Genomic DNA, 25,866 nt, shown 5'->3' on the forward strand with positions numbered 1-25,866 from the left:
GGACATAAAATCAATGCTTTGCGAACACTCGCTATCTGGGAGAATATTCGTACAAAACGAAAAACCGTTCGAAATAGTTACGCGCGACCGACGGCGCTGCGATATAGCGCTATAACTGAAGGAGATACAGCTACAGTTGTCGAAGGACGCAACATTGATCTCCACGAATACATCATAAGCAAATAAACTATCCTCGCCTCTTAGTAGATGAGAGGGGCGAACGCTACGTACGAGTCATGGATTACTGGAACGGCCATCAAGGAGAGGCCCGCTAGTTTGATGAACATGCCAGAGCACTGACTGATTGCCGAATCTTGGGGGCCATATATGGACATCGCGGTGCTAAACCATCCATTTCATGCTGATCGATCGCGGAAGTATGCTGTGCGACGTCGGAGTGATCGTGTTTTCGAAATAATGGTCAAAGAAAACTACTGGATGCGTTGTTCAAATTTCGTAGCAGCTATTGAATAAATACTCGAAAACCACATATTCGATTCGTTCCGAATAATTTTGATCGTGAGCTTTTTGATTTGTTCAGCGAACTGAATAGGGAAATAATCGACTCGCTATTGGTATATTTGGAAAATTCGCACGTCCCTAGATATGTATAAAAATTTTAAAGACCCGCTTGGGTAAAAAAGATCACTGAAAAGGGTAGACATCAAACGAGGTCGCAAAATATACAGAAATTCGAACTACCTACCCTTACTACCTACCTTTTCTAGAATACTTGGTTGTAATCTAAGCCGAATGGCCTTTCATGAGTACTGGTCGCAAAACTTGGTCTTGGATTTCTTAAGCTCCCCGATTGAACAAGAGGTTCCTTAAATTGCCCGCACTAAATTCTTTGTAACTGCACGCCGATCGTGTAGTGCTATGACTGAACGGAAGCCGTGCGGCAAAAAAATCCTTAATATAGATTTCATATATTATTTAAAATAGATCGACATAAAAATATATAAATGTAAAAAATATAGAGTCCGCGTCTTTCCTGTGATCTAAGTTTCTTTGCTGTCGTCCCTTTCCTTTTGCGCTGTCGCTTTTCATGATAAAGCAAAATATGCTCCCTCTTTGTCTTCTACTAATTCTTACACAACCCCTCCCCCACCCTAGAAAAATAATTATTAATTCAAAGAAACTGATTAGCGCGAAGCGGTAGGAATCAGCGAAAAGATACGAATCAATCATGCAGTTTGGAAACAAGCATGTTTCTACCTTGCTTGAAAACGAAAGCTATCCACTTCTTGGACGCCTTCTTCTCTTAATTCAGGCTCTACTCTTGGTCGCAAACACCGCCACTTCACAGTACAGGCTTTAATACTTTCAGGACTCCTGTCTATGCATAACTCCTATTTCAAATTATGTCCTCAAAAAATACAAAATTATGTGTCATTTTTCTTACATTTTATATGTGCTGCTTATTTTTTCGCAGGAGTGTCTATGGGAACGGTCCTAGGAATGCAAACTGACACAGGGAATCCCTTCGGTAAAAACCTCAACAGGTAAGATTTTTTCAAGTGATGAGAACGTATTTAAGTTTTCGAACTAAACAGCCCCGGTCTTCTCGACAGCAAGTTACTAAACGAGTGCTGTGAATAAAGCTCTAGCCGGAAAAACAGTCGAACAGAGAAGAGTGAGCCTTCAATAAGGAGGAAAGACCTTTGTTAGATTATGCATAAACCATCAAATTTATTGGCAGTTCTATGCAGGTTCTAAAAAAAGTCAACGAAATCGTTCTTTTAATAAGGATATATTTAGAAGGAAATGATTAGAAAAGTGTATACACACGAGAACACTGAGCAGTCGTGAAAAACCCTACAAAGAAAGAACATTCTTTTAGCGAGACGCCTCTTATAGTGAGCATTTGAAATATACTCTACGTTCGGAAACATTGTGCAGTCGCAAAACCAACGAACTTTATCGCTATGGAGCTGTCTCTAGAAACAATACGTTCGCAGCGTTCAGGCGAAGAATTCGCATATCTATAAGGCATGCGTAAGGCCGCTGCTTGTCTCCTTACCTGCTCCCTCGTTATGTGAACACGAACGGGAGAGTAGCAGCCTCAAGTTTGGTGAACTACTACAGAATGAAATTTTAGCACCAAATACTTCGCTAATAAAACTTTAGAGTAACCATAGCGCTTACATGATTTCCCGATCAGTTGTACGAATATGAAAGTGGTATTGCCACCAAATGAAAGCCTTAAAATAAGCTTTGGATTGGGCCGCCAGAACACGCAGAGACGTATTGAATGACAGTGTTTACTAAGCCTTTTTGATCGCTACTGTTTGAAAGGCTTTGTAGTGGAAAAACGAATGAAGCATTATTTTTACCGAATTTACGTGATTCCATAGATTGTGTGCTTGCAAATAAAATTTATTTTCATGATACAATTTCGCTGTCAGGTTGTCTTTCTTGATCGCCGTACGCGGGTTCAGGCCCTGGACGTGGATACAACAAATATATGACCTCACGTACGAAGGCAAAATGTTCAAGGAAACCCTTCTTGACATGGAGAAATTCAGCCTTTCGGTAAGTATGACATTTTTTTCGAATGGAAATTCAAATATCGACAGAGTGGATTCTAGCCTAAAACCCAAGTGCACGGTATGCGATGAAGCTTCGCATTTTCACCACACGCGTTTCTAGGGTTGTACCATATTTATGGATTGACAAACATAAATACAATACAATAACTTGCTTTGAATAAGGTGTACGAAGTAGCTAGTTCGCATTTCGAATACTCTCTTCTTACTCATACGCAACAATGCTGTGGCGCATAAAAACGAAGCGTAGGTGGCTGGAAGTGTGGATGTGCGCCTCTTCTCTGTTACAAAAAGAAATGCAAAATTTGGAAAGCTGTACGTACTGAAGTTCACCTTGGAGAGGCCGACGCTTGCGCAGCTTCCACTGATTATGAGCGGAGCAGAAGTCACGGCCAATGAATATTAGATCTCACGCACAAAAATCAAGCTGAATACGTCAACAAAAACTTGAACCACGCAGTGATTTGATGAGAAGATATGTTGAAAATTCTTCTACGTCCACTGGTATCAAGGTTCTCTCGTGAGAACTCGTGTCAAGAGCAAGCCACGAGTAAAATTTATTATTGTTTTCTGTAGACGAAATAAAAGGTGCAGAGGGCATTGGAGTATCAGGTTTCAATTCATTTAACCAGAACCCGCTCAGTCGCCATAATAATGAGTTAAAATAACCTGTTTTCTGGAGAATCGCACCCAAGTCTTACGTGCTGAAGAATTTGCAAACTGTTCCCGAGTTCTCTTCCCATTTATTATTAGCGGCATTCGTCAAGTAACGCCCGGAAGGCTACTTTTTTATGCGCAGTTGTAACAAGGGGGCATACGTAATCACTTCATCGAAGGCGATTTAAATAGCATTGGCTTTTATGAATGCTTATGTACTTGTAAAGAAAAAAGTGCGGCTTGTACCTTGCTCACTGGCTTTTCTTTTACAGTGTGCGGCTGCTGAAGAACACTCACAGTGTTGCATGCCCAGTTTAGACAGCCTCATTTCGACGGATACGAGAAGAAATACGACAGTCTGCTCAGATTTTGGGGGATGCTGAAGAGGTCCATGCGTTCGCAGTTCACCCAGAGCTATCTATTACAAGCATTTTTAATAACCGATGCGTACTGGCATGTAAAAAGTATTTAGTTTGCTTTGGGAACACCATTTGTCGCGAAAAAATAACACGGGATGATATATGCTTCCGAGAGGTTCTGAAATTTATTCATATAAACTAACAATCATTTTGGGAGTAGACTCCTGTTTAGCGGAAGTCTAAACAGGAGTCTATTCCCACAAACTCTCCCTGTTTAGCAAGGAGTCTTTTCTCACAATAATACAGGGCGCATTGCATAAGTAGATTTGAGGTGTACATATAACAGCATTTCCTCTCGTTTTGTGTACACGAAGGTCATGCAGAAGAGGAAAGAAAAGCTACAACAGATGGAGCTGAATGAAGATCGCGGTGACGAGGACGAGGACAAAGATTGCGAGGGCGGGAACCAGCCGATTGGAAAGGAGTCCATAATCCTTGACTACCTGCTCAGGAAGCATCTCGAAGAGAGCAGCTACACCATCGACGAGGTCAAAAAAGATATCGACACAATAATATTCGGAGTAAGTAATTATGTTTTCCTGTGAACCTTCTGGTCCAAATAGATGCCGACTAGCGGCCGTCCCTTGGTGACTGAGAATGCGCCGGCACAATGACGGATGCCTTCGCGGTGAACCAGTAGGTTTAGTAAAGCGATCATTCAAATCCTCCGTAAGGCTTGTTCTGCGTGGCCAGCAAAGGCGCGCAGTCGCATTTTTCTGGAGCTTGAAGCCAGGCTTGCGCTTCGGTTGTCTCATAAAGGCTCTATGCTGCCTCTTGTTCACAGTGACACTTCTGAACAACGTTCGAAAGGACAGGATTTTCTTTTATTAGGAAACACTCCAGTGTTTCAGAGGAATGCATTTTGTGCTAAGGAGATTTTTGTCTAATAAATAGAGAGTCACAATGTAATGAGCCCATAAACGCCTGTCGACAGTTTTTATATCTTTCCTTTTTAGATTCTTTTTGCCCATTTCACTGCCACTTTAGAGAATGGGAAACCTCCACCCCCTCTTCGTTTAGTTTTTTTTTTTCGCCCTGCTCCGGACGACCCAGTTTTGTAATTATAAGCAGTTTTTTCAGCAAATATGGAGCCTTCTCACCAATCACGCGGAAATTTAGCCTCTGTTAGTGATCATTTTTACTTTCACTCCCCGGGCTATAAGGCACGCTTTTAGTGCGATGACGCTATTTCACTAGCAATCGTGGAAAAGCCGATGTCTGACTGAAGCCTCTCAGGTACCCGCAGAAGCAAAATAAATATTGCCGCGACTTGTTTTCGAACCCGAGGCGGCGCGAACAGAACAGCTTCGCTAGCGACGGCATGAGAGCACTAGGCTATATGCGCAGCCGATGACGTCTCGTGTTCAACTGCAACACACTCTTGTGCTGTGCACTGTACGCCGTAGTCTTCATCAGCTTCCATCTGTGCACAAAAGTCACGAAACGATACGCGCATAAGTGGCTCCCGGGTCTGTGGGCACCTCAATCGAGCTGTGAGCAAAGTGGCAGAGGTGACCGAGAGATGTGCGCTGCTTGCGTTTGCATTGACAACGTTTTGGCCGCAATGCGGCACTGGAGCAATAGTTCGCCGGCGTTCATTGGCGTTGGCGTTGACAACGATGAAGAATCCGTTCACTTTGAGGAAAAGAAAGGCGCGTAGCTGGATCCCAGGATCAGTGGATACCTCGATCACGCTTCAGGTACGTGGCGGTGGTGTCCGCCTTCAAAAAGCTGCTTGCTCACAATATTCCGTGCGTAGCAATGCTAAACCGCCAGAAATTTTCTAGTTTGCTTGCAAAACGGATTTACGTTCGAGAAGGCCAGGTCATTTTGCTGCTGGCGCTTTGACCTCACCACAAGACAAGTTCGCCCTCGTATTGCTGACCCAAGCGTGATACAATCCACTGGTGGTGCGTTTCTCAAAAACATGGGTGTTTTTTGTGACATGCAACAATGTGTGTAAACTTGAACTAAATGGAATGAGACCTTCATCGTAAGCTCAGTGCCGAATCCCGCCGGAGACTTTATGCCAAGTTGATTTGCATCTTCACGAGCATTTCAAGAAGTGACGTGCGCGCAAAGGGAAAGGTATACTTACAAAGAAAAAAAGATATTTACAGACAGTGGGACACATGTGTCCTACTTGTTTTAAGTGCCGACAAATGAATAACTGTGCACCTAAGTACCCCATTTTTTCGTGCTGAACATCAACCGAATTATCCAACATACCATACAGTGTGTTTTAATATTTCGTTAATAGGCGCCTGTTGTGTTCTATGTGCTTTTACAAGCACGTGTGTACAGTTCGACGGGGCCCATTTTCGTGAGGGAAGAATAACTTTAAAAAAACTGTTCAAGTTATCAGCTTTTTGCGTCAGTTACCAGCCTCATAATACTCTTTGAAAGAATTTTTAGTTCTAATGCAATTTTTTATATGTTGTAAATATTGCTTTACGCAAGCGTACCACATTTGAGAGATATTTAGGAAGCCATCAATAAAAGTCTATACGGCTTTTGTTTTTAACCTGGGGTCGAAACAGCTTTAAAGTCCTGGAGTGCAATTTTACTATTTGATGTGAAATAATTTTATGCCTCACCGTGACCATCTTGCGCACATTGTAGACTGAGCCCAACGTCATTGCCTGAAAAAAATGAAATCAGTGCTAGATATTGGTCATTTTTATGAAATGCTGCGAGTTCGCTTTGTGCACAGGGGCGTACAAAGTGTTTAAAAGGCTTAAGCGTACACAATATGATCCGTCCGAATCAGCTGAGCCAACTTGTCCGTCACATGGTCCGAGGCTAGCCAGGCCCGCTACTTTGAAGGTCAATAGTTTGTACAATCAGGGGATCGAATGGCAACGGGGCCGGAGAAAACGAAAAGTTCCAGATTATCACAGGCTTTGGGGCAATCGGTGCATGCATCTGTCACCACCAGCCTGGCGCGTGTTCTTCGGCCCATCCTCATTAATACACTGCTCACCCTTGCCCGTTCGTTCTTTTGCCGTCTCCGTCCTTCCAAGAGATACGGCTTTCAAGTCAAGAGAGACGACTTCCAGACAATTCTAACGTCTAAGGTCCATTTGCCTTGATGCAACCGGCGGGGGGTGAACCGATATTCTCAATGTCTGATTATGATGACGACAATGGCTTTCCACGAGATGCACAATGGTGCACAGATCTCTTCAGGTTACCTTTTGATTTATCGCATCGGCTCACGGCTAATTTCCAATGGTGTCTGCTGCAGGGCAACGACACCACGACGTCGACCACGAGCTGGGCCCTTTATCTGCTGGGACTGCACCCGGAGAAACAGGCCAAGGTGCACGCAGAGCTGGACGAAGTGTTCGGCTCCGACTGCGACAGGGACGTCACCAAGGCTGATGTTTACCGGCTCAAATATCTCGAGTGCTGCATCAAGGTACGTGCGAAATCTTCAACCTCTGAGGAGCTTCTTGCGTGGCTGACGCTGATTGGTCTTGTGCGCTGGCAAAATTTCACGGTGTGAAAGAGACTATGGTCTGAGTTCACCTTTTTGCTCTTCAAGCTTTCAGTGATCGTGAGGCTATGTATAAGCGATAATATAGACACCAATATATATTGATGGTATTACGGGAAATCGCGGCCAGCGATTCTTGCACTAATGTCTCGTGCATTCCCGAAGAGATCACTCGAGAGCGCAAAGCTAGCTCTGCGCACGCTCTTTTGCTGCAAGAAGAAATTCCTTACTTTTTGTTAATAGTGAATCTATCATACCTGACTCATTTCCATACTTCTTTACTTCACTTTCCTTTGAGCCGTTTATGAGGTATAGTAGGCCATAGTAGAACGAGGGAGCGATTTGAAAAATATATTTCTAGAAAACTTAGAGCGATTCCTGTAGTTACTGGGTCATACATGGTTCATCTCGCACTGGTTCATGCCCGTAAGTGTGCAGTCTGAAAAAAAAATTCTCTAAGATGCCTTAAGAACCTGGACTAGAAATTGATTCCGTGGAGAATCGTTTGGCCATCAGCTACGCAGTAAAGGAGCTGTTCCAAAATTTCTCGGCCATTCTACTCTCTCCAGCTTGAAAATGCTCAAACAATTTTTCTGCGTTATCTAAAATATAGGTACCGCTTTCCAGGACACACCCACTTATTTCGGCAAGTTTCTAGTTCAGCAGACTTTTAAAAGTATTCGGTCAAAATGCAGGTGTTCTAGAGGGTAAGTCGACTGCGCCAGTCGAAATTGGCGTCAACACAGCCCCATTAAAACCAGCCAAATTCATCTGATAGTCAAGAAAAATGCCTTTTCAATGAAGCCGAATTGTTCATATTTGGCGCCAGCCACACCCACGTCAACGCTGGCAAACGACGTCACTGCGATTTATTGCCACAATAAAAATGCGATGACGTCCTCAACGTGAAGAGCGTAAAGAAATTTAGACTACCCAGAAGAGGAAACTAATGCACTTCTTTCGCCTTTCATGTTGAGAACATGGCCGGCTCGCCAAGCAGTCCACCGTTTTGTGGTAACGTCGTATGGCTATCGAAGTGTCCAAGCAAGGGGCCGCGACAGGACCAAATTTTTTGCTAGCCGACAGCTCTTGCAGGCTCACACCGTGACAATATGTAGTACCACATGCGTCAACGTGAAGAGCGTAAAGAAATTTAGACTACCCAGAAGAGGAAACTAATGCACTTCTTTCGCCTTTCATGTTGAGAACATGGCCGGCTCGACAAGCAGTCCACCGTTTTGTGGTAACGTCGTATGGCTATCGAAGTGTCCAAGCAAGGGGCCGCGACAGGACCAAATTTTTTGCTAGCCGACAGCTCTTGCAGGCTCACACCGTGACAATATGTAGTACCACATGCGTCAACGTGAAGAGCGTAAAGAAATTTAGACTACCCAGAAGAGGAAACTAATGCACTTCTTTCGCCTTTCATGTTGAGAACATGGCCGGCTCGCCAAGCAGTCCACCGTTTTGTGGTAACGTCGTATGGCTATCGAAGTGTCCAAGCAAGGGGCCGCGACAGGACCAAATTTTTTGCTAGCCGACAGCTCTTGCAGGCTCACACCGTGACAATATGTAGTACCACATGCGTCAACGTGAAGAGCGTAAAGAAATTTAGACTACCCAGAAGAGGAAACTAATGCACTTCTTTCGCCTTTCATGTTGAGAACATGGCCGGCTCGCCAAGCAGTCCACCGTTTTGTGGTAACGTCGTATGGCTATCGAAGTGTCCAAGCAAGGGGCCGCGACAGGACCAAATTTTTTGCTAGCCGACAGCTCTTGCAGGCTCACACCGTGACAATATGTAGTACCACATGCGTCAACGTGAAGAGCGTAAAGAAATTTAGACTACCCAGAAGAGGAAACTAATGCACTTCTTTCGCCTTTCATGTTGAGAACATGGCCGGCTCGACAAGCAGTCCACCGTTTTGTGGTAACGTCGTATGGCTATCGAAGTGTCCAAGCAAGGGGCCGCGACAGGACCAAATTTTTTGCTAGCCGACAGCTCTTGCAGGCTCACACCGTGACAATATGTAGTACCACATGCGTCAACGTGAAGAGCGTAAAGAAATTTAGACTACCCAGAAGAGGAAACTAATGCACTTCTTTCGCCTTTCATGTTGAGAACATGGCCGGCTCGCCAAGCAGTCCACCGTTTTGTGGTAACGTCGTATGGCTATCGAAGTGTCCAAGCAAGGGGCCGCAACAGGACCAAATTTTTTGCTAGCCGACAGCTCTTGCAGGCTCACACCGTGACAATATGTAGTACCACATGCGTCAACGTGAAGAGCGTAAAGAAATTTAGACTACCCAGAAGAGGAAACTAATGCACTTCTTTCGCCTTTCATGTTGAGAACATGGCCGGCTCGCCAAGCAGTCCACCGTTTTGTGGTAACGTCGTATGGCTATCGAAGTGTCCAAGCAAGGGGCCGCGACAGGACCAAATTTTTTGCTAGCCGACAGCTCTTGCAGGCTCACACCGTGACAACATGTAGTACCACATGCGTCAACGTGAAGAGCGTAAAGAAATTTAGACTACCCAGAAGAGGAAACTAATGCACTTCTTTCGCCTTTCATGTTGAGAACATGGCCGGCTCGCCAAGCAGTCCACCGTTTTGTGGTAACGTCGTATGGCTATCGAAGTGTCCAAGCAAGGGGCCGCGACAGGACCAAATTTTTTGCTAGCCGACAGCTCTTGCAGGCTCACACCGTGACAATATGTAGTACCACATGCGTCAACGTGAAGAGCGTAAAGAAATTTAGACTACCCAGAAGAGGAAACTAATGCACTTCTTTCGCCTTTCATGTTGAGAACATGGCCGGCTCGCCAAGCAGTCCACCGTTTTGTGGTAACGTCGTATGGCTATCGAAGTGTCCAAGCAAGGGGCCGCGACAGGACCAAATTTTTTGCTAGCCGACAGCTCTTGCAGGCTCACACCGTGACAATATGTAGTACCACATGCGTCAACGTGAAGAGCGTAAAGAAATTTAGACTACCCAGAAGAGGAAACTAATGCACTTCTTTCGCCTTTCATGTTGAGAACATGGCCGGCTCGCCAAGCAGTCCACCGTTTTGTGGTAACGTCGTATGGCTATCGAAGTGTCCAAGCAAGGGGCCGCGACAGGACCAAATTTTTTGCTAGCCGACAGCTCTTGCAGGCTCACACCGTGACAATATGTAGTACCACATGCGTCAACGTGAAGAGCGTAAAGAAATTTAGACTACCCAGAAGAGGAAACTAATGCACTTCTTTCGCCTTTCATGTTGAGAACATGGCCGGCTCGCCAAGCAGTCCACCGTTTTGTGGTAACGTCGTATGGCTATCGAAGTGTCCAAGCAAGGGGCCGCGACAGGACCAAATTTTTTGCTAGCCGACAGCTCTTGCAGGCTCACACCGTGACAATATGTAGTACCACATGCGTCAACGTGAAGAGCGTAAAGAAATTTAGACTACCCAGAAGAGGAAACTAATGCACTTCTTTCGCCTTTCATGTTGAGAACATGGCCGGCTCGCCAAGCAGTCCACCGTTTTGTGGTAACGTCGTATGGCTATCGAAGTGTCCAAGCAAGGGGCCGCGACAGGACCAAATTTTTTGCTAGCCGACAGCTCTTGCAGGCTCACACCGTGACAATATGTAGTACCACATGCGTCAACGTGAAGAGCGTAAAGAAATTTAGACTACCCAGAAGAGGAAACTAATGCACTTCTTTCGCCTTTCATGTTGAGAACATGGCCGGCTCGACAAGCAGTCCACCGTTTTGTGGTAACGTCGTATGGCTATCGAAGTGTCCAAACAAGGGGCCGCGACAGGACCAAATTTTTTGCTAGCCGACAGCTCTTGCAGGCTCACACCGTGACAATATGTAGTACCACATGCGTCAACGTGAAGAGCGTAAAGAAATTTAGACTACCCAGAAGAGGAAACTAATGCACTTCTTTAGCCTTTCATGTTGAGAACATGGCCGGCTCGCCAAGCAGTCCACCGTTTTGTGGTAACGTCGTATGACTATCGAAGTGTCCAAACAAGGGGCCGCGACAGGACCAAATTTTTTGCTAGCCGACAGCTCTTGCAGGCTCACACCGTGACAACATGTAGTACCACATGCGTCAACGTGAAGAGCGTAAAGAAATTTAGACTACCCAGAAGAGGAAACTAATGCACTTCTTTCGCCTTTCATGTTGAGAACATGGCCGGCTCGCCAAGCAGTCCACCGTATTGTGGTAACGTCGTATGGCTATCGAAGTGTCCGAACAAGGGGCCGCGACAGGACCAAATTTTTTGCTAGCCGACAGCTCTTGCAGGCTCACACCGTGACAACATGCAGTACCACATGCGTCAACGTGAAGGGCGTAAAGAAATTTAGACTACCCAGAAGAGGAAACTAATGCACTTCTTTCGCCTTTCATGTTGAGAACATGGCCGGCTCGCCAAGCAATCCACCGTTTTGTGGTAACGTCGTATGGTTATCGAAGTGTCCAAACAAGGGGCCGTGATAGGACCAAATTTTTTGCTAGCCGAAAGCTCTTGCAGGCTCACACCGTGACAACATGTAGTACCACATGCGTCGTACTGCTGAGACCTATGCCATTACTGTGTTGCGCTAAAAGCCACCTTAGATTTCTCTTTGATTTGAAGGCTGCATGTTTTAGAATGAGGTATATGGCGTAATACTGCATTTGTTAAAATTGGCAAAATCCTAACACAAGCCACCTAATACAAGCCGGTGGAGGTCGTCCACCCCTTTCGAAACCCCTCTAAAAAAACATGACAGAGGATGACGATTCCTGGCCTCCCACCTGCCCGTCTTCTTCCGTCTCATACTTAAAGTGAGGAAAACGAGTGCGTGATGTGTCAGTTGCACAAATCCAAAAAATAAGCGGCAATAAAAGTTTAAGCGCTAGCTCAGGAGCAGGTTCACGAAGTACCGCAAGCAAGATGCAACTGCTGCATCTCTAGGACAACAATTAGACAAGCAGCATATAATTCGACAGAAATTTTTGGCTGTTAGCAGGATATAATATGTAATAAAACTCCATAGAAACTGGAACTTTTTTCGCTTGCAGGAGACTCTGCGCTTGTACCCTTCGATACCTCTCATTGGGCGGCACCTGGAAGAAGACTTGGTGATTGGTATGTTGAAAGTGTTTACATCCCTTTTTTTTCATGGATGGCATTCCCAGAACCGGCACACAACTTAAACTTCGAAGAGAAGAAACCACCTATCTGCCAGGCGCGTGAAATTTCCTATTTCGCATCTGTGGCTTTCGCTGCCAGCGTGTTTCTCGCGCACTGTGCTATTAAAACACTCCATACGCATACAGTCACAAGATTACAATGCAAACAGCTGGGTGGGCGCCTTTGATTTTAAATTATTCCCAAGAACAAATGGATTACGCACATCTTAAGCACTGAAACAAAAAGGGTGTTTTTCGAGCATGGGACTTCCACGTGCTTCACCTTGTGCACGCTACTGCGAACCGAGTGGGCGCCTTTGAGTTTAAATTATTCCCAAGAACAAATGGATTACGCACATCTTAAGCACTGAAACAAAAAGGGTGTTTTTCGAGCATATGACTTCAACGTGCTTCATTTTGTGCACGCTACTGCGAACCGAGTGGGCGCGCTGCCTCTCACTCTGAGACGACATTGTATGGTAATCCCACTTGAGTGTGGCCTTCTGTTCTGCCGCGCGTGCGCATCAGAATGCAGCCAGAAAGAAAATGCCCTAAGGCGCGCGTGCGTCCCGAAAAAGAACCATTTGCAAAAACCAACAACAAAATCTAGTCGCTTTCCCGCGAAAGCTACCATGCCATCCAGCGCAAGGTATAATTTTGCAAGTAGCTGTAATAGTCATGGTGCTGTTAAGCCCACCATTTGTTGAACGCGCTAGCGGCTGAACAGTCTGCCGTAAGGAAGCGTTTGTGCGACCTTCAAGACACACGCCGACATTGGTGGCGGCTGCACACTCTGCTTCCAATAGGAATGAACCACATTTCTGAACATAATTAGTTGCCGAGAGTTCCCACACATAATGCGAATGATGGTAAAGTTGCTGTTTTAATAAGCATAATTACCACATAAGGTCGAAAAAAGAAATGCGCAATGAGGTAATTTTCTCTGCGAATAAAATAAAAGCCTAAATGACGACGGCTAAAGGACTGCAGCATTTCTGAGCCTTTAGGTTTCTTGTACTTCAGAATGCTTGGGGCCTGAAACAAAACTTAATATTATTACCGCCAAGATATGCAGCATATGGCAGTCGGGAATTTCCCGCAGCTAGAATATTTGTCGCCAGTAATATAAGAAGGAACCTCTTGTTCACAAAGAGTGTTTTCGATTCCAAAATAAATTGATTTCATGTGTTGTGCATGCCAAAAAATTTCGGTATAATTCAGCCAGTCACAGCCCCTGACACCCATTGATTTTTCCATCATAACTGTCAGCTCAATATCGCAATAATGTTGCTTTTACATGTAGGACTACCTCCGATTTACAACAAGTGAAAGCAATACATTTCGACTCAGCAGGCAAGAGACATCTTGGAAAAAAGTTTTGATTGATAATACAGGTGAAACGTTTTCTGAAGCTCAATTCTGTGTTAAAAGACCGTGAAATGATGCCCACCTAGGCCTGCCGAAATACCACGACGAGTATGGTACAAATGACATTCTCCCTGCCTTCTTGTCCCCTTTTAGATGGATATAGGATTCCGAAAGGTGTCAACTGCTTCATCAACTTGTTCAGCCTGCACAAAAACCCAAAATACTTCAAAGACCCGGAGTCATTCATCCCGGAGAGATTCCTCACGGAAGAGTTCACCACTCGCCACCCCTTCTCGTACCTACCGTTCTCAGGAGGCCCGAAGAATTGCATAGGTTTGTGCTCTGTCTACCAACACAGTTCATTTTCATACTGCCGCCATGAACTAGAATGGTGCACGTCTTGGAAGTCATTTGCCGCAGAAAATTCAAGCCACCGCGTTTTTTTCTTATAAGGTTCCAGTTACGTCCTAACAATATTTTCTTGGTGTACAGAGGTTTGACGAGAGAAGAAGCACTTTATTTAGAACTGAAGAAGCGCTAGGACAGGCCTGGCGTGGGTTAAGAGGCAGTCCCAAGTGCAGGCCGCACAAAACGGCGAGACTGCTCAGACTGCCGCCTCCCTTTTTGCTTAGCCATGCGTTTATTCTTCAGCCTTCTATTCCACGCTTCAAGCCATCGAACAAACCAGCCCTGTCATGAACATCATAGAGCGAAATACTTCTAGCTAGTGCAAGATTGCTAAGGTCTCATTAGACACCTTTTGCATACCGTGCACCGCGTTACCGTTGCAGGAGTACCGGGAGCCCACTCTTCGTCAGTGCGCATGCGCAGGTCATCTCGAGGGCGCGAGATGGCGCCTGGTACCGGGCAGCTGCGCGCACGCGTGCAGCATCGGTACCAATCAGCGCGTGCGCACTGCTGTTGGGCGAGCTCCCGGTCTCCGGTCACGGTGAACCGGTACACGGTATGCCAAAGCTGTCTGTTACTCCCTATTCAGCGGAGAATGTCACGTGAGCATTCAGCCTTTCATTTTGAATAAACGAAGGAAGGTCTTTTGTTGTGTTGTTTTCCGGGAACGACATTTAGTATGCGAAGTCACTGAAACTTTTTGCAGTCCATAACACTGGGAATTCATTATAAATAGGGGCCAAAAAGCTGCTGGGCCCGTGCGAGATATTTCACGCTATGCTATAGATGCTACATTTATACACGGCGTTTAAAGTTATAATCAGAAATTTTCAGAGGCAAACAAATGAACAAAGCTCACATACGACAGACGATGTTACAGGTAGTGTATGCGGCTAGGCAGAAATAAAATGAAAGGATAACCTTTGTTGTAAATCACTAAGTAAACAAATTCAGTAAAAGTGATAGGCAGAGCTGCTAGCAGGATATTTAGAACAAAAATTTAGTAATAGTCCCATTCGCAGACAGTTCAGTTTGTATAACTTCTCGTATCAGGTTCGTCTACGTGGATATTCCCCTCCATATCTCTAACTCAATTTTCGTTATGTCACATGGCAGACCATGATGATTAGCGCTAATCTCCTCTCCGGAGCAATGCAGCTGCTTCATGTTTGATTTTTATATATAATGTGAAAGAGGAGCAGTTATAAGCTCTACAGATCACCGTTGGAAGTTGAAACACTACACTCAGCAGCTGCGAACAAATGGGAAAAGTCAATTGCTGACCATCACCGATTTGCATGCGAAATTAGACAGATTAAGTTGGAATCTGAAAGCAAATATTTCGAAACACGGACATGCTACGTGAAATTTAACAAGAGGAATAGGATACGATTGCCACCACAAAATTCAAACATGCGCACTAACTGCACTCACTAAAAGCCTTATTACTATATAAATAAAAGGTATTTGGTGTTAATGATCCTCCCAGTTGTTGTATACAAGTCTATTAACCTACATGCAAAAAAATTTCCTTTTATTCTAAGCATTTGTGCTAAAGATATTCAAAGCCTGATTTTGAGCGCCCTTTAGAATGTTCCCCCATAACGCCAAGAGGGGAGATTTACTGTTCTATGAGAGGTAAGTTGTCGTAACCATCGCCAAAAGAGCTTACGGAACACATTGGACGTGAAAAAAATAAATTGTCTTGTAGCTTGAGCAGTAATAGTAAAAAGGGGTTGCGACACTGCGCCATCTCAAACTGAAGCATAGGAAGTACATCTTGCCCTCGAAGTAAGCGCAGCGGCGGCAAAAAAATCCAATTTTCTAGTAACTTTCGTGCTCTTCAGTCTTGTGATATTGGGCCAAAATTTAGAGAATTTAAAAGCTCCTGTTCTAAATAATTTATCGTTGGTGTTTCAGCCGATCAAGAGTAATGTAGAAAACAAATAACTGTTGAAAAGAAAGTCATCAAGAAGTAATTGAAAGTCTGAAGAGCACGCGAGTCTCGAAGCAAGTTTTCTAAGGGTAGTCTTGAAAAAAGTAAAGTAGGAAGCGGGCGCTGCGGGGGAACAAGGGGCGAAAGTTTTCAACTGTCGCTGCTTCTGTAACGTTGAGAGAGGGCACAAGGACCCAATTGTGGTCCTTGCCATTTAATAAAACAAGATGCAAGCGTTGCTTTTCAGAATTTGGCTACCGTTATAATTGAGGAATCGACGTTTCAAGTGTTGAATACTTTAAACAGGATAATCAAATGTTTAGCGAAATCCCCTAAAACATTTGACCAACACTGTTTCCCCTTCGCGTCAAGGGCCTGTCACACTAGCCCGACACGACGCCGGCGCAGACCCGACAACGACACCGATGATCGGCCGACCGGGTCGGCAGACCGTGTCTGTGGCAGACCAAGCTGTCACACTAGGCCGACAACGACACCAACGCGTCTGACGACCAGATGGCTTCGCAGTGTGACATGCTTTGACGCCCGCGACGCCGACAAAACTAGCCTGCCGACTGTGTCGTCTCGATATCGGTCGCCGAGCTAAAACACTCACCAGACACGAACACGATTCCGCTACGGTACTCTTTGTTTACGTTCATAACAAGCTCTGATTTAGATGAATGTCCAAAAAGTTATCATTTCTGAGGATCATTGGCCGATATCAAGGTGCTGGTTGAAGTGATAACTACGATACAAGCAAATTTCATCCGATATCCGCTTGCTGCTGCTGCCAAATGCGGCTCATCTGCATCACTAGCGCAAGCATGCTTTGTCGCTGCTCGAGTATAGCAGGCGGTCTTTCTGATAATACGGCTATTTTGTCTTTTATGGTGCGAACTTCAACACCAGGCCAAGCAGTAACCAGACTGGTGCGGGAGTGGCAAAGCGCACGCTTTGAGCTCGAGTGCTTGAGTCGAGAGGCGCAGCGATACTTGCTGCTCTGTGTGTCCCTGCTTGCAGTGGGGCTGCAATTCGCAAGCAGCGACCGGTGCAGCGCGCCGGCCGAGTTTTCGCACATGGGTCGCCAGCTTTACTTCTGTCGCGAGTGTCCCACTGCGGACTGCTACTTATCAGCAGTTCTGGAGCCGGCGAATTGCTCTGTTCTCCATAGCGTCATGGTTATAGCAGTAACCTCTCATTCCTGAGGTTCCTGGTTCTAATCAGCATGGTGAAGAATTTTTGTATTATTTTAACCTTAAATAATCTGTCCCGTCGTCTTGTTTACCCGCTGGCGACTGGATTTCTTTTTCGAGCCATGCCTTTCTGACCCAGCAATAAGTGCCGCCCAGTACTGGGCTGCACTCAATCTAGGTTCATAATCACGATTGTTAAGAAGTTTGTTTTACTATGGTGGATTTATTTAAAAGAGTTATAAATGAAGCGTCAAGGCCCATGAATTTCGCATAGCAGGAAATGACAAAAGAGTGAGAACGAGAAAGGGCCAAGTCGGCGGGTCGTCTCGCACGTTGTCTCGCTAGTGTGACATGGGTGTTGGCGGAGACCGGGCGCCAACGCCGACAGTGCCGACTGTTTTAGTCGGCGCAGTGTGACATACAGCCAAACATCACGACGACATGGTTTTGGCAGACCGAATCGGCCGACTGTTAGCCTAGTGTGACAGGCCCATTACTGATCAAGTTACTCTCGCCCCACCATTTCTAGCCGTCCCGGTAGCTCAGTTGGTAGTGCGATTGCTCCGGTGTAGCGGGGGTCTCGGGTTAGAACCCCGGGCCAGGAAGAATTTAGTTTAACTACGAAGTTTCTGTGGAAGCTGTATAGCTTTCATTCGTTGCCGTAAGGGTGTGCTCGGGTGGATGACAATGAGTAATTCGCTCCGTTATTACAGCTTAAAGAGGAAATGAAAAATAGTTTGGGCGAAATTAAGTATAGGCCTCGTCACTCTTCACACATACCGATACACATTACGTAGGGCATTCATAAGCCCCAGTCACAATAACGGACATTCGGCCGCTCCTGCTTTGTGCCTCTATGTATTCTCGAAAAGAAAAACGTCTGCCGACGTGTTTCTTTTGATCAATGTGATGAGCCTCACATCGAGTGCGACCAACATTCAGTTGCTAAGAAACCTCTAGGCGCTGTCGACGCCTATTGCTTTTCAAAGCAGCGATAAGTTCGAAGATTTTTAAACATGAATTGCCTGCATTGAATAAGTCAGGGTTACAGGGAAGCACCAGTGCTCTAACAGAGTGTGCTCTCAGGTAAATCGTTTTTATTTTTCTGAAGAGTTCGGCGTATTTTAGACCCTTATTTATCATCATCATCAGCCTGACTGCTCCCACTGTAGAGGAAAGGCCTCTCCATGTCTCTCCAATTAACCCTATATTTAGACCCTGGTAACTTAATTTCAAGCTGTTAGCTTAGTATTGACCTACCCGCTCAGGTCTGCTCTATCCGTAGGCCATGTATTAGGAATTTTTCGGGACCTGGGAAGTTTATTATATTAACGGTTATCATAATTACGGCACCGGCAGGTGCTGTTTACGCTACACCACCTCAGTAGCAAGCATATATCATCATCACCAGCCTGACTGCTCTCACTGTAGAGGAAAGGCCTCTCCATGTCTCTCCAATTAACCCTGTATTTAGACCCTGGTAACTTAATTTCAAGCTGTAAGCTTAGTACTGGCCTACCCGCTCAGGTCTGGTCTATCCGTAGGCCATGCATTAGGAATTTTTTGGGAGCTGGGAAGTTTATTATATTAACGGTTATCATAATTACGGCACCGGCAGGTGCTGTTTACGCTACACCACCTCAGTAGCAAGCATATATCATCATCACCAGCCTGATTGCTCTCACTGCAGAGGAAAGGCCTCTCCATGTCTCTCCAATTAACCCTGTATTTAGACCCTGGTAACTTAATTTCAAGCTGTAAGCTTAGAACTGGCCTACCCGCTCAGGTCTGGTCTATCCGTAGGCCATGCATTAGGAATTTTTGGGGAGCTGGGAAGTTTATTATATTAACGGTTATCATAATCACGGCACCGGCAGGTGCTGTTTATGCTACACCACCTCAGTAGCAAGCATATATCATCATCACCAGCCTGACTGCTCTCACTGTAGAGGAAAGGCCTCTCCATGTCTCTCCAATTAACCCTGTATTTAGACCCTGGTAACTTAATTTCAAGCTGTAAGCTTAGTACTGGCCTACCCGCTCAGGTCTGGTCTATCCGTAGGCCATGCATTAGGAATTTTTGGGGAGCTGGGAAGTTTATTATATTAACGGTTATCATAATCACGGCACCGGCAGGTGCTGTTTATGCTCCACCACCTCAGTAGCAAGCATATATCATCATCACCAGCCTGACTGCTCTCACAGTAGAGGAAAGGCCTCTCCATGTCTCTCCAATTAACCATGTATTTAGACCCTGGTAACTTAATTTCAAGCTGTAAGCTTAGTACTGGCCTACCCGCTCAGCTCTGCTCTATCCGTAGGCCATGCATTAGGAATTTTTGGGGAGCTGGGAAGTTTATTATATTAACGGTTATCATAATCACGGCACCGGCAGGTGCTGTTTATGCTACACCACCTCAGTAGCAAGCATATATCATCATCACCAGCCTTACTGCTCTCACTGTAGAGGAAAGGCCTCTCCATGTCTCTCCAATTAACCCTGTATTTAGACCCTGGTAACTTAATTTCAAGCTGTAAGCTTAGTACTGGCCTACCCGCTCAGCTCTGCTCTATCCGTAGGCCATGCATTAGGAATTTTTGGGGAGCTGGGAAGTTTATTATATTAACGGTTATCATAATCACGGCACCGGCAGGTGCTGTTTATGCTGAACCACCTCAGTAGCAAGCATATATCATCATCACCAGCCTGACTGCTCTCACTGTAGAGGAAAGGCCTCTCAATGTCTCTCCAATGAACCCTGTATTTAGACCCTGGTAACTTAATTTCAAGCTGTAAGCTTAGTACTGGCCTACCCGCTCAGCTCTGCTCTATCCGTAGGCCATGCATTAGGAATTTTTGGGGAGCTGGGAAGTTTATTATATTAACGGTTATCATAATCACGGCACCGGCAGGTGCTGTTTATGCTACACCACCTCAGTAGCAAGCATATATCATCATCACCAGCCTTACTGCTCTCACTGTAGAGGAAAGGCCTCTCCATGTCTCTCCAATTAACCCTGTATTTAGACCCTGGTAACTTAATTTCAAGCTGTAAGCTTAGTACTGGCCTACCCGCTCAGCTCTGCTCTATCCGTAGGCCATGCATTAGGAATTTTTGGGGAGCTGGGAAGTTTATTATATTAACGGTTATCATAATCACGGCACCGGCAGGTGCTGTTTATGCTGAACCACCTCAGTAGCAAGCATATATCATCATCACCAGCCTGACTGCTCTCACTGTAGAGGAAAGGCCTCTCCATGTCTCTCCAATTAACCCTGTATTTAGACCCTCCTAACTTAATTTCAAGCTGTAAGCTTAGTACTGGCCTACCCGCTCAGGTCTGGTCTATCCGTAGGCGATGCATTAGGAATTTTTGAGGAGCTGGGAAGTTTATTATATTAACGGTTATCATAATCACGGCACCGGCAGGTGCTGTTTATGCTACACCACCTCAGTAGCAAGCATATATCATCATCACCAGCCTGACTGCTCTCACTGTAGAGGAAAGGCCTCTCCATGTCTCTCCAATTAACCCTGTATTTAGACCCTGGTAACTTAATTTCAAGCTGTAAGCTTAGTACTGGCCTACCCGCTCAAGTCTGGTCTATCCGTAGGCCATGCATTAGGAATTTTTGGGGAGCTGGTAAGTTTATTATATTAACGGTTATTATAATTACGGCATCGGCAGGTGCTGTTTATGCTGCGCCACCTCAGTAGCAAGCATATATCATCATCACCAGCCTGACTGCTCTCACTGTAGAGGAAAGGCCTCTCCATGTCTCTCCAATTAACCCTGTATTTAGACCCTCGTAACTTAATTTCAAGCTGTAAGCTTATTACTGGCCTACCCGGTCAGGTCTGGTCTATCCGTAGGCCATGCATTAGGAATTTTTTGGGAGCTGGGAAGTTTATTATATTAACGGTTATTATAATTACGGCATCGGCAGGTGCTGTTTATGCTGAGCCACCTCAGTAGCAAGCATATATCATCATCACCAGCCTGACTGCTCTCACTGTAGAGGAAAGGCCTCTCCATGTCTCTCCAATTAACCCTGTATTTAGACCCTCGTAACTTAATTTCAAGCTGTAAGCTTAGTACTGGCCTACCCGGTCAGGACTAGTCTATCCGTAGGCCATGCATTAGGAATTTTTTGGGGGCTGGGAAGTTTATTATATTAACGGTTATCATAATTACGGCACCGGCAGGTGCTGTTTACACTGCACCACCTCAGTAGCAAGCATATATCATCATCATCAGCCTGACTGCTCTCACTGTAGAGGTAAGGCCTCTCCATGTCTCTCCAATTAACCCTGTATTTAGACCCTGGTAACTTAATTTCAAGCTGTAAGCTTAGTACTGGCCTACCCGGTCAGGTCTGGTCTATCCGTAGGCCATGCATTAGGAATTTTTGAGGAGCTGGGAAGTTTATTATATTAACGGTTATCATAATCACGGCACCGGCAGGTGCTGTTTATGCTACACCACCTCAGTAGCAAGCATATATCATCATCACCAGCCTGACTGCTCTCACTGTAGAGGAAAGGCCTCTCCATGTCTCTCCAATTAACCCTGTATTTAGACCCTGGTAACTTAATTTCAAGCTGTAAGCTTAGTACTGGCCTACCCGCTCAGGTCTGGTCTATCCGTAGGCCATGCATTAGGAATTTTTGGGGAGCTGGGAAGTTTATTATATTAACGGTTATTATAATTACGGCATCGGCAGGTGCTGTTTATGCTGCGCCACCTCAGTAGCAAGCATATATCATCATCACCAGCCTGACTGCTCTCACTGTAGAGGAAAGGCCTCTCCATGTCTCTCCAATTAACCCTGTATTTAGACCCTCGTAACTTAATTTCAAGCTGTAAGCTTATTACTGGCCTACCCGGTCAGGTCTGGTCTATCCGTAGGCCATGCATTAGGAATTTTTTGGGAGCTGGGAAGTTTATTATATTAACGGTTATTATAATTACGGCATCGGCAGGTGCTGTTTATGCTGAGCCACCTCAGTAGCAAGCATATATCATCATCACCAGCCTGACTGCTCTCACTGTAGAGGAAAGGCCTCTCCATGTCTCTCCAATTAACCCTGTATTTAGACCCTCGTAACTTAATTTCAAGCTGTAAGCTTAGTACTGGCCTACCCGGTCAGGTCTAGTCTATCCGTAGGCCATGCATTAGGAATTTTTTGGGAGCTGGGAAGTTTATTATATTAACGGTTATCATAATTACGGCACCGGCAGGTGCTGTTTACACTGCACCACCTCAGTAGCAAGCATATATCATCATCACCAGCCTGACTGCTCTCACTGTAGAGGTAAGGCCTCTCCATGTCTCTCCAATTAACCCTGTATTTAGACCCTGGTAACTTAATTTCAAGCTGTAAGCTTAGTACTGGCCTACCCGGTCAGGTCTGGTCTATCCGTAGGCCATGCATTAGGAATTTTTTGGGAGCTGGGAAGTTTATTATATTAACGGTTATCATAATTACGGCACCGGCAGGTGCTGTTTACGCTGCACCACCTCAGTAGCAAGCATATATCATCATCACCAGCCTGACTGCTCTCACTGTAGATGAAGGCCTCTCCATGTCTCTCCAATTAACCCTGTATTTAGACCCTGGTAACTTAATTTCAAGCTGTAAGCTTAGTACTGGCCTACCCGGTCAGGTCTGGTCTATCCGTAGGCCATGCATTAGGAATTTTTTGGGAGCTGGGAAGTTTATTATATTAACGGTTATTATAATTACGGCACCGGCAGGTGCTGTTTACGCTGCACCACCTCAGTAGCAAGCATATATCATCATCACCAGCCTGACTGCTCTCACTGTAGATGAAGGCCTCTCCATGTCTCTCCAATTAACCCTGTATTTAGACCCTGGTAACTTAATTTCAAGCTGTAAGCTTAGTACTGGCCTACCCGCTCAGGTCTGCTCTATCCGTAGGCCGTGCATTAGGAATTTTTTGGAAGCTGGGAAGTTTATTATATTAACGGTTGTCATAATTACGGCACCGGCAGGTGCTGTTTACGCTACACCACCTCAGTAGCAAGCATATATCATCATCACCAGCCTGACTGCTCTCACTGTAGAGGAAAGGCGGTTATCATAATTACGGCACCGGCAGGTGCTGTTTACGCTACACCACCTCAGTAGCAAGTATATATCATCATCACCAGCCTGACTGCTCTCACTGTAGAGGAAAGACCTCTCCATGTCTCTCCAATTAACCCTGTATTTAGACCCTGGTAACTTAATTTCAATCTGTAAGCTGAGTACTGGCCTACCCGCTCAGGTCTGGTCTATCCGTAGGCCACGCATCAGTAGTTTTTGGTGAGCTGGGAAGTTTATTATATAACCGGTTATCCCAATTACAGCACCGGCAGGTGCTGTTTACGCTGAACCACCTCAGTAGCAAGCTATATAGTTATAGGCGTTATTTTCATGGGCTTCGCATTTCTAGAACATTCCACATGCGCAAGGTGGCTTTTGCTCGTAGGGTGTCGCATGGAAGTTGTACAGTTCTTGTTGGGGGGAAGCAACAGAAAAAAACAACTGATTTTTGAGTGAACACCTACCTCTGTGTTTGACCACGCCAAGGAATCTTCAGCGTTCCAGAGGGTCCTTCACTCGCATCATTTCGCATCAGTACGTGTCTCACTCATTCCCAAAACTTGCGAAGCATTCCCTAGCTTGTTTTCTATGTTCTGCAGCTTCTGGGCAGGCCTTGAAACGTGAGGGTATGCCTTATCGATCGATCACAAGGAGAACGCAGTGGTAAAGAGTGACCTGGCGACCTAACGTTTATGGCCAATAAATAGGAATCGACGACTGAAGGTCAAGACATTTTCCAGTGTGCGTTTCTTTGTTGTACACTGCGGTTTCAAGCGGGGAGATTTTTTTCTCTGGATGAAGACATCTAATATAAGATTTTTTTGGCGATTTCTTCCACCATAATTTTCACACTATACATTGGATAGAAATCAGACGTCGGAGAAAAGGATACACGTAACTGAGATTTATGATGGTGAAACAGCTATCAACGTAGCAAGGGAACAACTGTGCCTTCGGTTTAACCATAAAGGCAGCTCTGATCTCTTTGGCTTCTAGCACCCGGCTACCACAGACCGCAGAAATAGATGCTCCCATTGCTCTTCCAAATTAATCCTTGTAGAAGTTTCTGTTGACAACGAAATACTTGTTATGAAAGCAAACTCCTAGCAGGCAGCATTAATAATCGGCCTCGAGTGGCCTCCATGAAGGAAATACCACTCTGTACAAAGAAATCGACTGGGACTCACGTGAACATAGATTTAACGTCAAACAAAACCAGGAGTGCTCGTCTTTAACCGAACCATCTTTTAGTTTTGTAACGAAGTGCCGACGGTCCTTAACGTAGTACCTCGCTTTACATCAAACTAGTGGGCGAACCCTAATGCAGATTTGCGGACTGAGAGTACAGAGGAGAACGCCGGTAGTCGACTGTCCGTACTAGCGCTCCTGGTTTGTGTAATTTTGGAACTCCATAGATTGCGATAGGAGATCCATTTATGCAATTAAGCTGGCTGTGCAAATGTTTTCTCAAACGGGGTAGAAACTTCAACGCTCTCCTTTTCCAAGTCATCTTCGGTGCAGGCAAAAAAATAATTTAACAAACGGCATGAATTTATTTCAAGCATTTATCGCAATTACTTGTGGATAATTTTCATATTTCATCTTGTATTTACTGTTTAATGGGGCATGATGTGGGGCATAACACGCGAGCTTCGATTAACTCTCATCACTTCGGCAAGTTTTCGTCGATCTCAGTAAATAGAAGGGTGACTGATAGAAATGAAGAAATTGACATGCCTGCAGATTACCACGAATATCATTTCAACTGCTTTCACCGGTGGCATGGCTATGACGTGGCGGTAAAATGCAGATTACTCGATGCTCGTGCAGGAAAAGCTATGTTCTCTCCTGCCAGTATACATTTCACTCATAATTCCGGCGTCAAGTTTAAAAAAAGGCGTACTCGAGCGAGGACCTTAAGCATAGTTGAAAGCGCAATTCTTGACGCTGCCCACAGATGGGATAGGACTGATTGTTTGGTTCGCTTTTTTTTTCTGCCCAGGTCAACGATTCGCGCTCCTGGAATCCAAGGTAATCATGGCTAAGCTGATGCTGAAGTTCTCGGTAGAGTCAACGCGCCCATTGGATCAACTGCGAGTCAGCTACGAGGTAATAGTGAAAGCACGTGGTGGACTGCGCATCTGGTTTCGGAGGCGCCCCCCATTCAACGATGGATGGCAGGCCGCCAAAGTGTGAAGTCTGCGCTTCAAATTAACATATGATGGCGGCGAACAACGTATCTCCCCTAGTAATAACGAGTTCTCGGCCATATTTTTATGTATATATTGTCAAATTTGGGCTCACGAATAAATGTTTTCAAGAGAAAACGACTCCTTCTGTATTTTATTTTTTGTAGCGCCAATTTTTGTATATAATGTGTGCGTTGCATTGATATTCTCATTCTACTTGGCAGAAAAATCACTTGGTTGGATTTGCCTTTTTAAGAGCGCAGTATTTCTGGCCTTCTAGAAGACAATAACGTTTGCTAAATCCCAAGAACATCAGCTACGCTTAAATGATTACAAACCATATTTCTGACAGCATATC

The 25,866-nt window shown here is 45.2% G+C and overlaps 1 protein-coding gene across 1 annotated transcript in view; it reads left to right on the top strand.

Annotated features, from left to right (window-relative positions):
- Window positions 1-25,638, top strand: part of LOC144115702 (cytochrome P450 4V2-like) — a 48,977-nt gene extending 23,339 nt beyond the window's left edge. Inside the window, exons 5-11 of the mRNA XM_077650175.1 lie at window positions 1,436-1,505; window positions 2,409-2,535; window positions 3,940-4,146; window positions 6,873-7,046; window positions 12,188-12,254; window positions 13,820-13,999; window positions 25,322-25,638. Coding sequence (XP_077506301.1) covers window positions 1,436-1,505; window positions 2,409-2,535; window positions 3,940-4,146; window positions 6,873-7,046; window positions 12,188-12,254; window positions 13,820-13,999; window positions 25,322-25,515 — 1,019 coding nt within the window. The 3' untranslated portion in view covers window positions 25,516-25,638. The remainder of the gene's footprint in view (window positions 1-1,435; window positions 1,506-2,408; window positions 2,536-3,939; window positions 4,147-6,872; window positions 7,047-12,187; window positions 12,255-13,819; window positions 14,000-25,321) is intronic.
- Window positions 25,639-25,866: the final 228 nt, after the last annotated feature.

The sequence above is a fragment of the Amblyomma americanum genome, chromosome 1 (genome assembly GCF_052857255.1).
Source record: "Amblyomma americanum isolate KBUSLIRL-KWMA chromosome 1, ASM5285725v1, whole genome shotgun sequence".
Taxonomy (NCBI): Eukaryota; Metazoa; Arthropoda; class Arachnida; order Ixodida; family Ixodidae; genus Amblyomma; species Amblyomma americanum.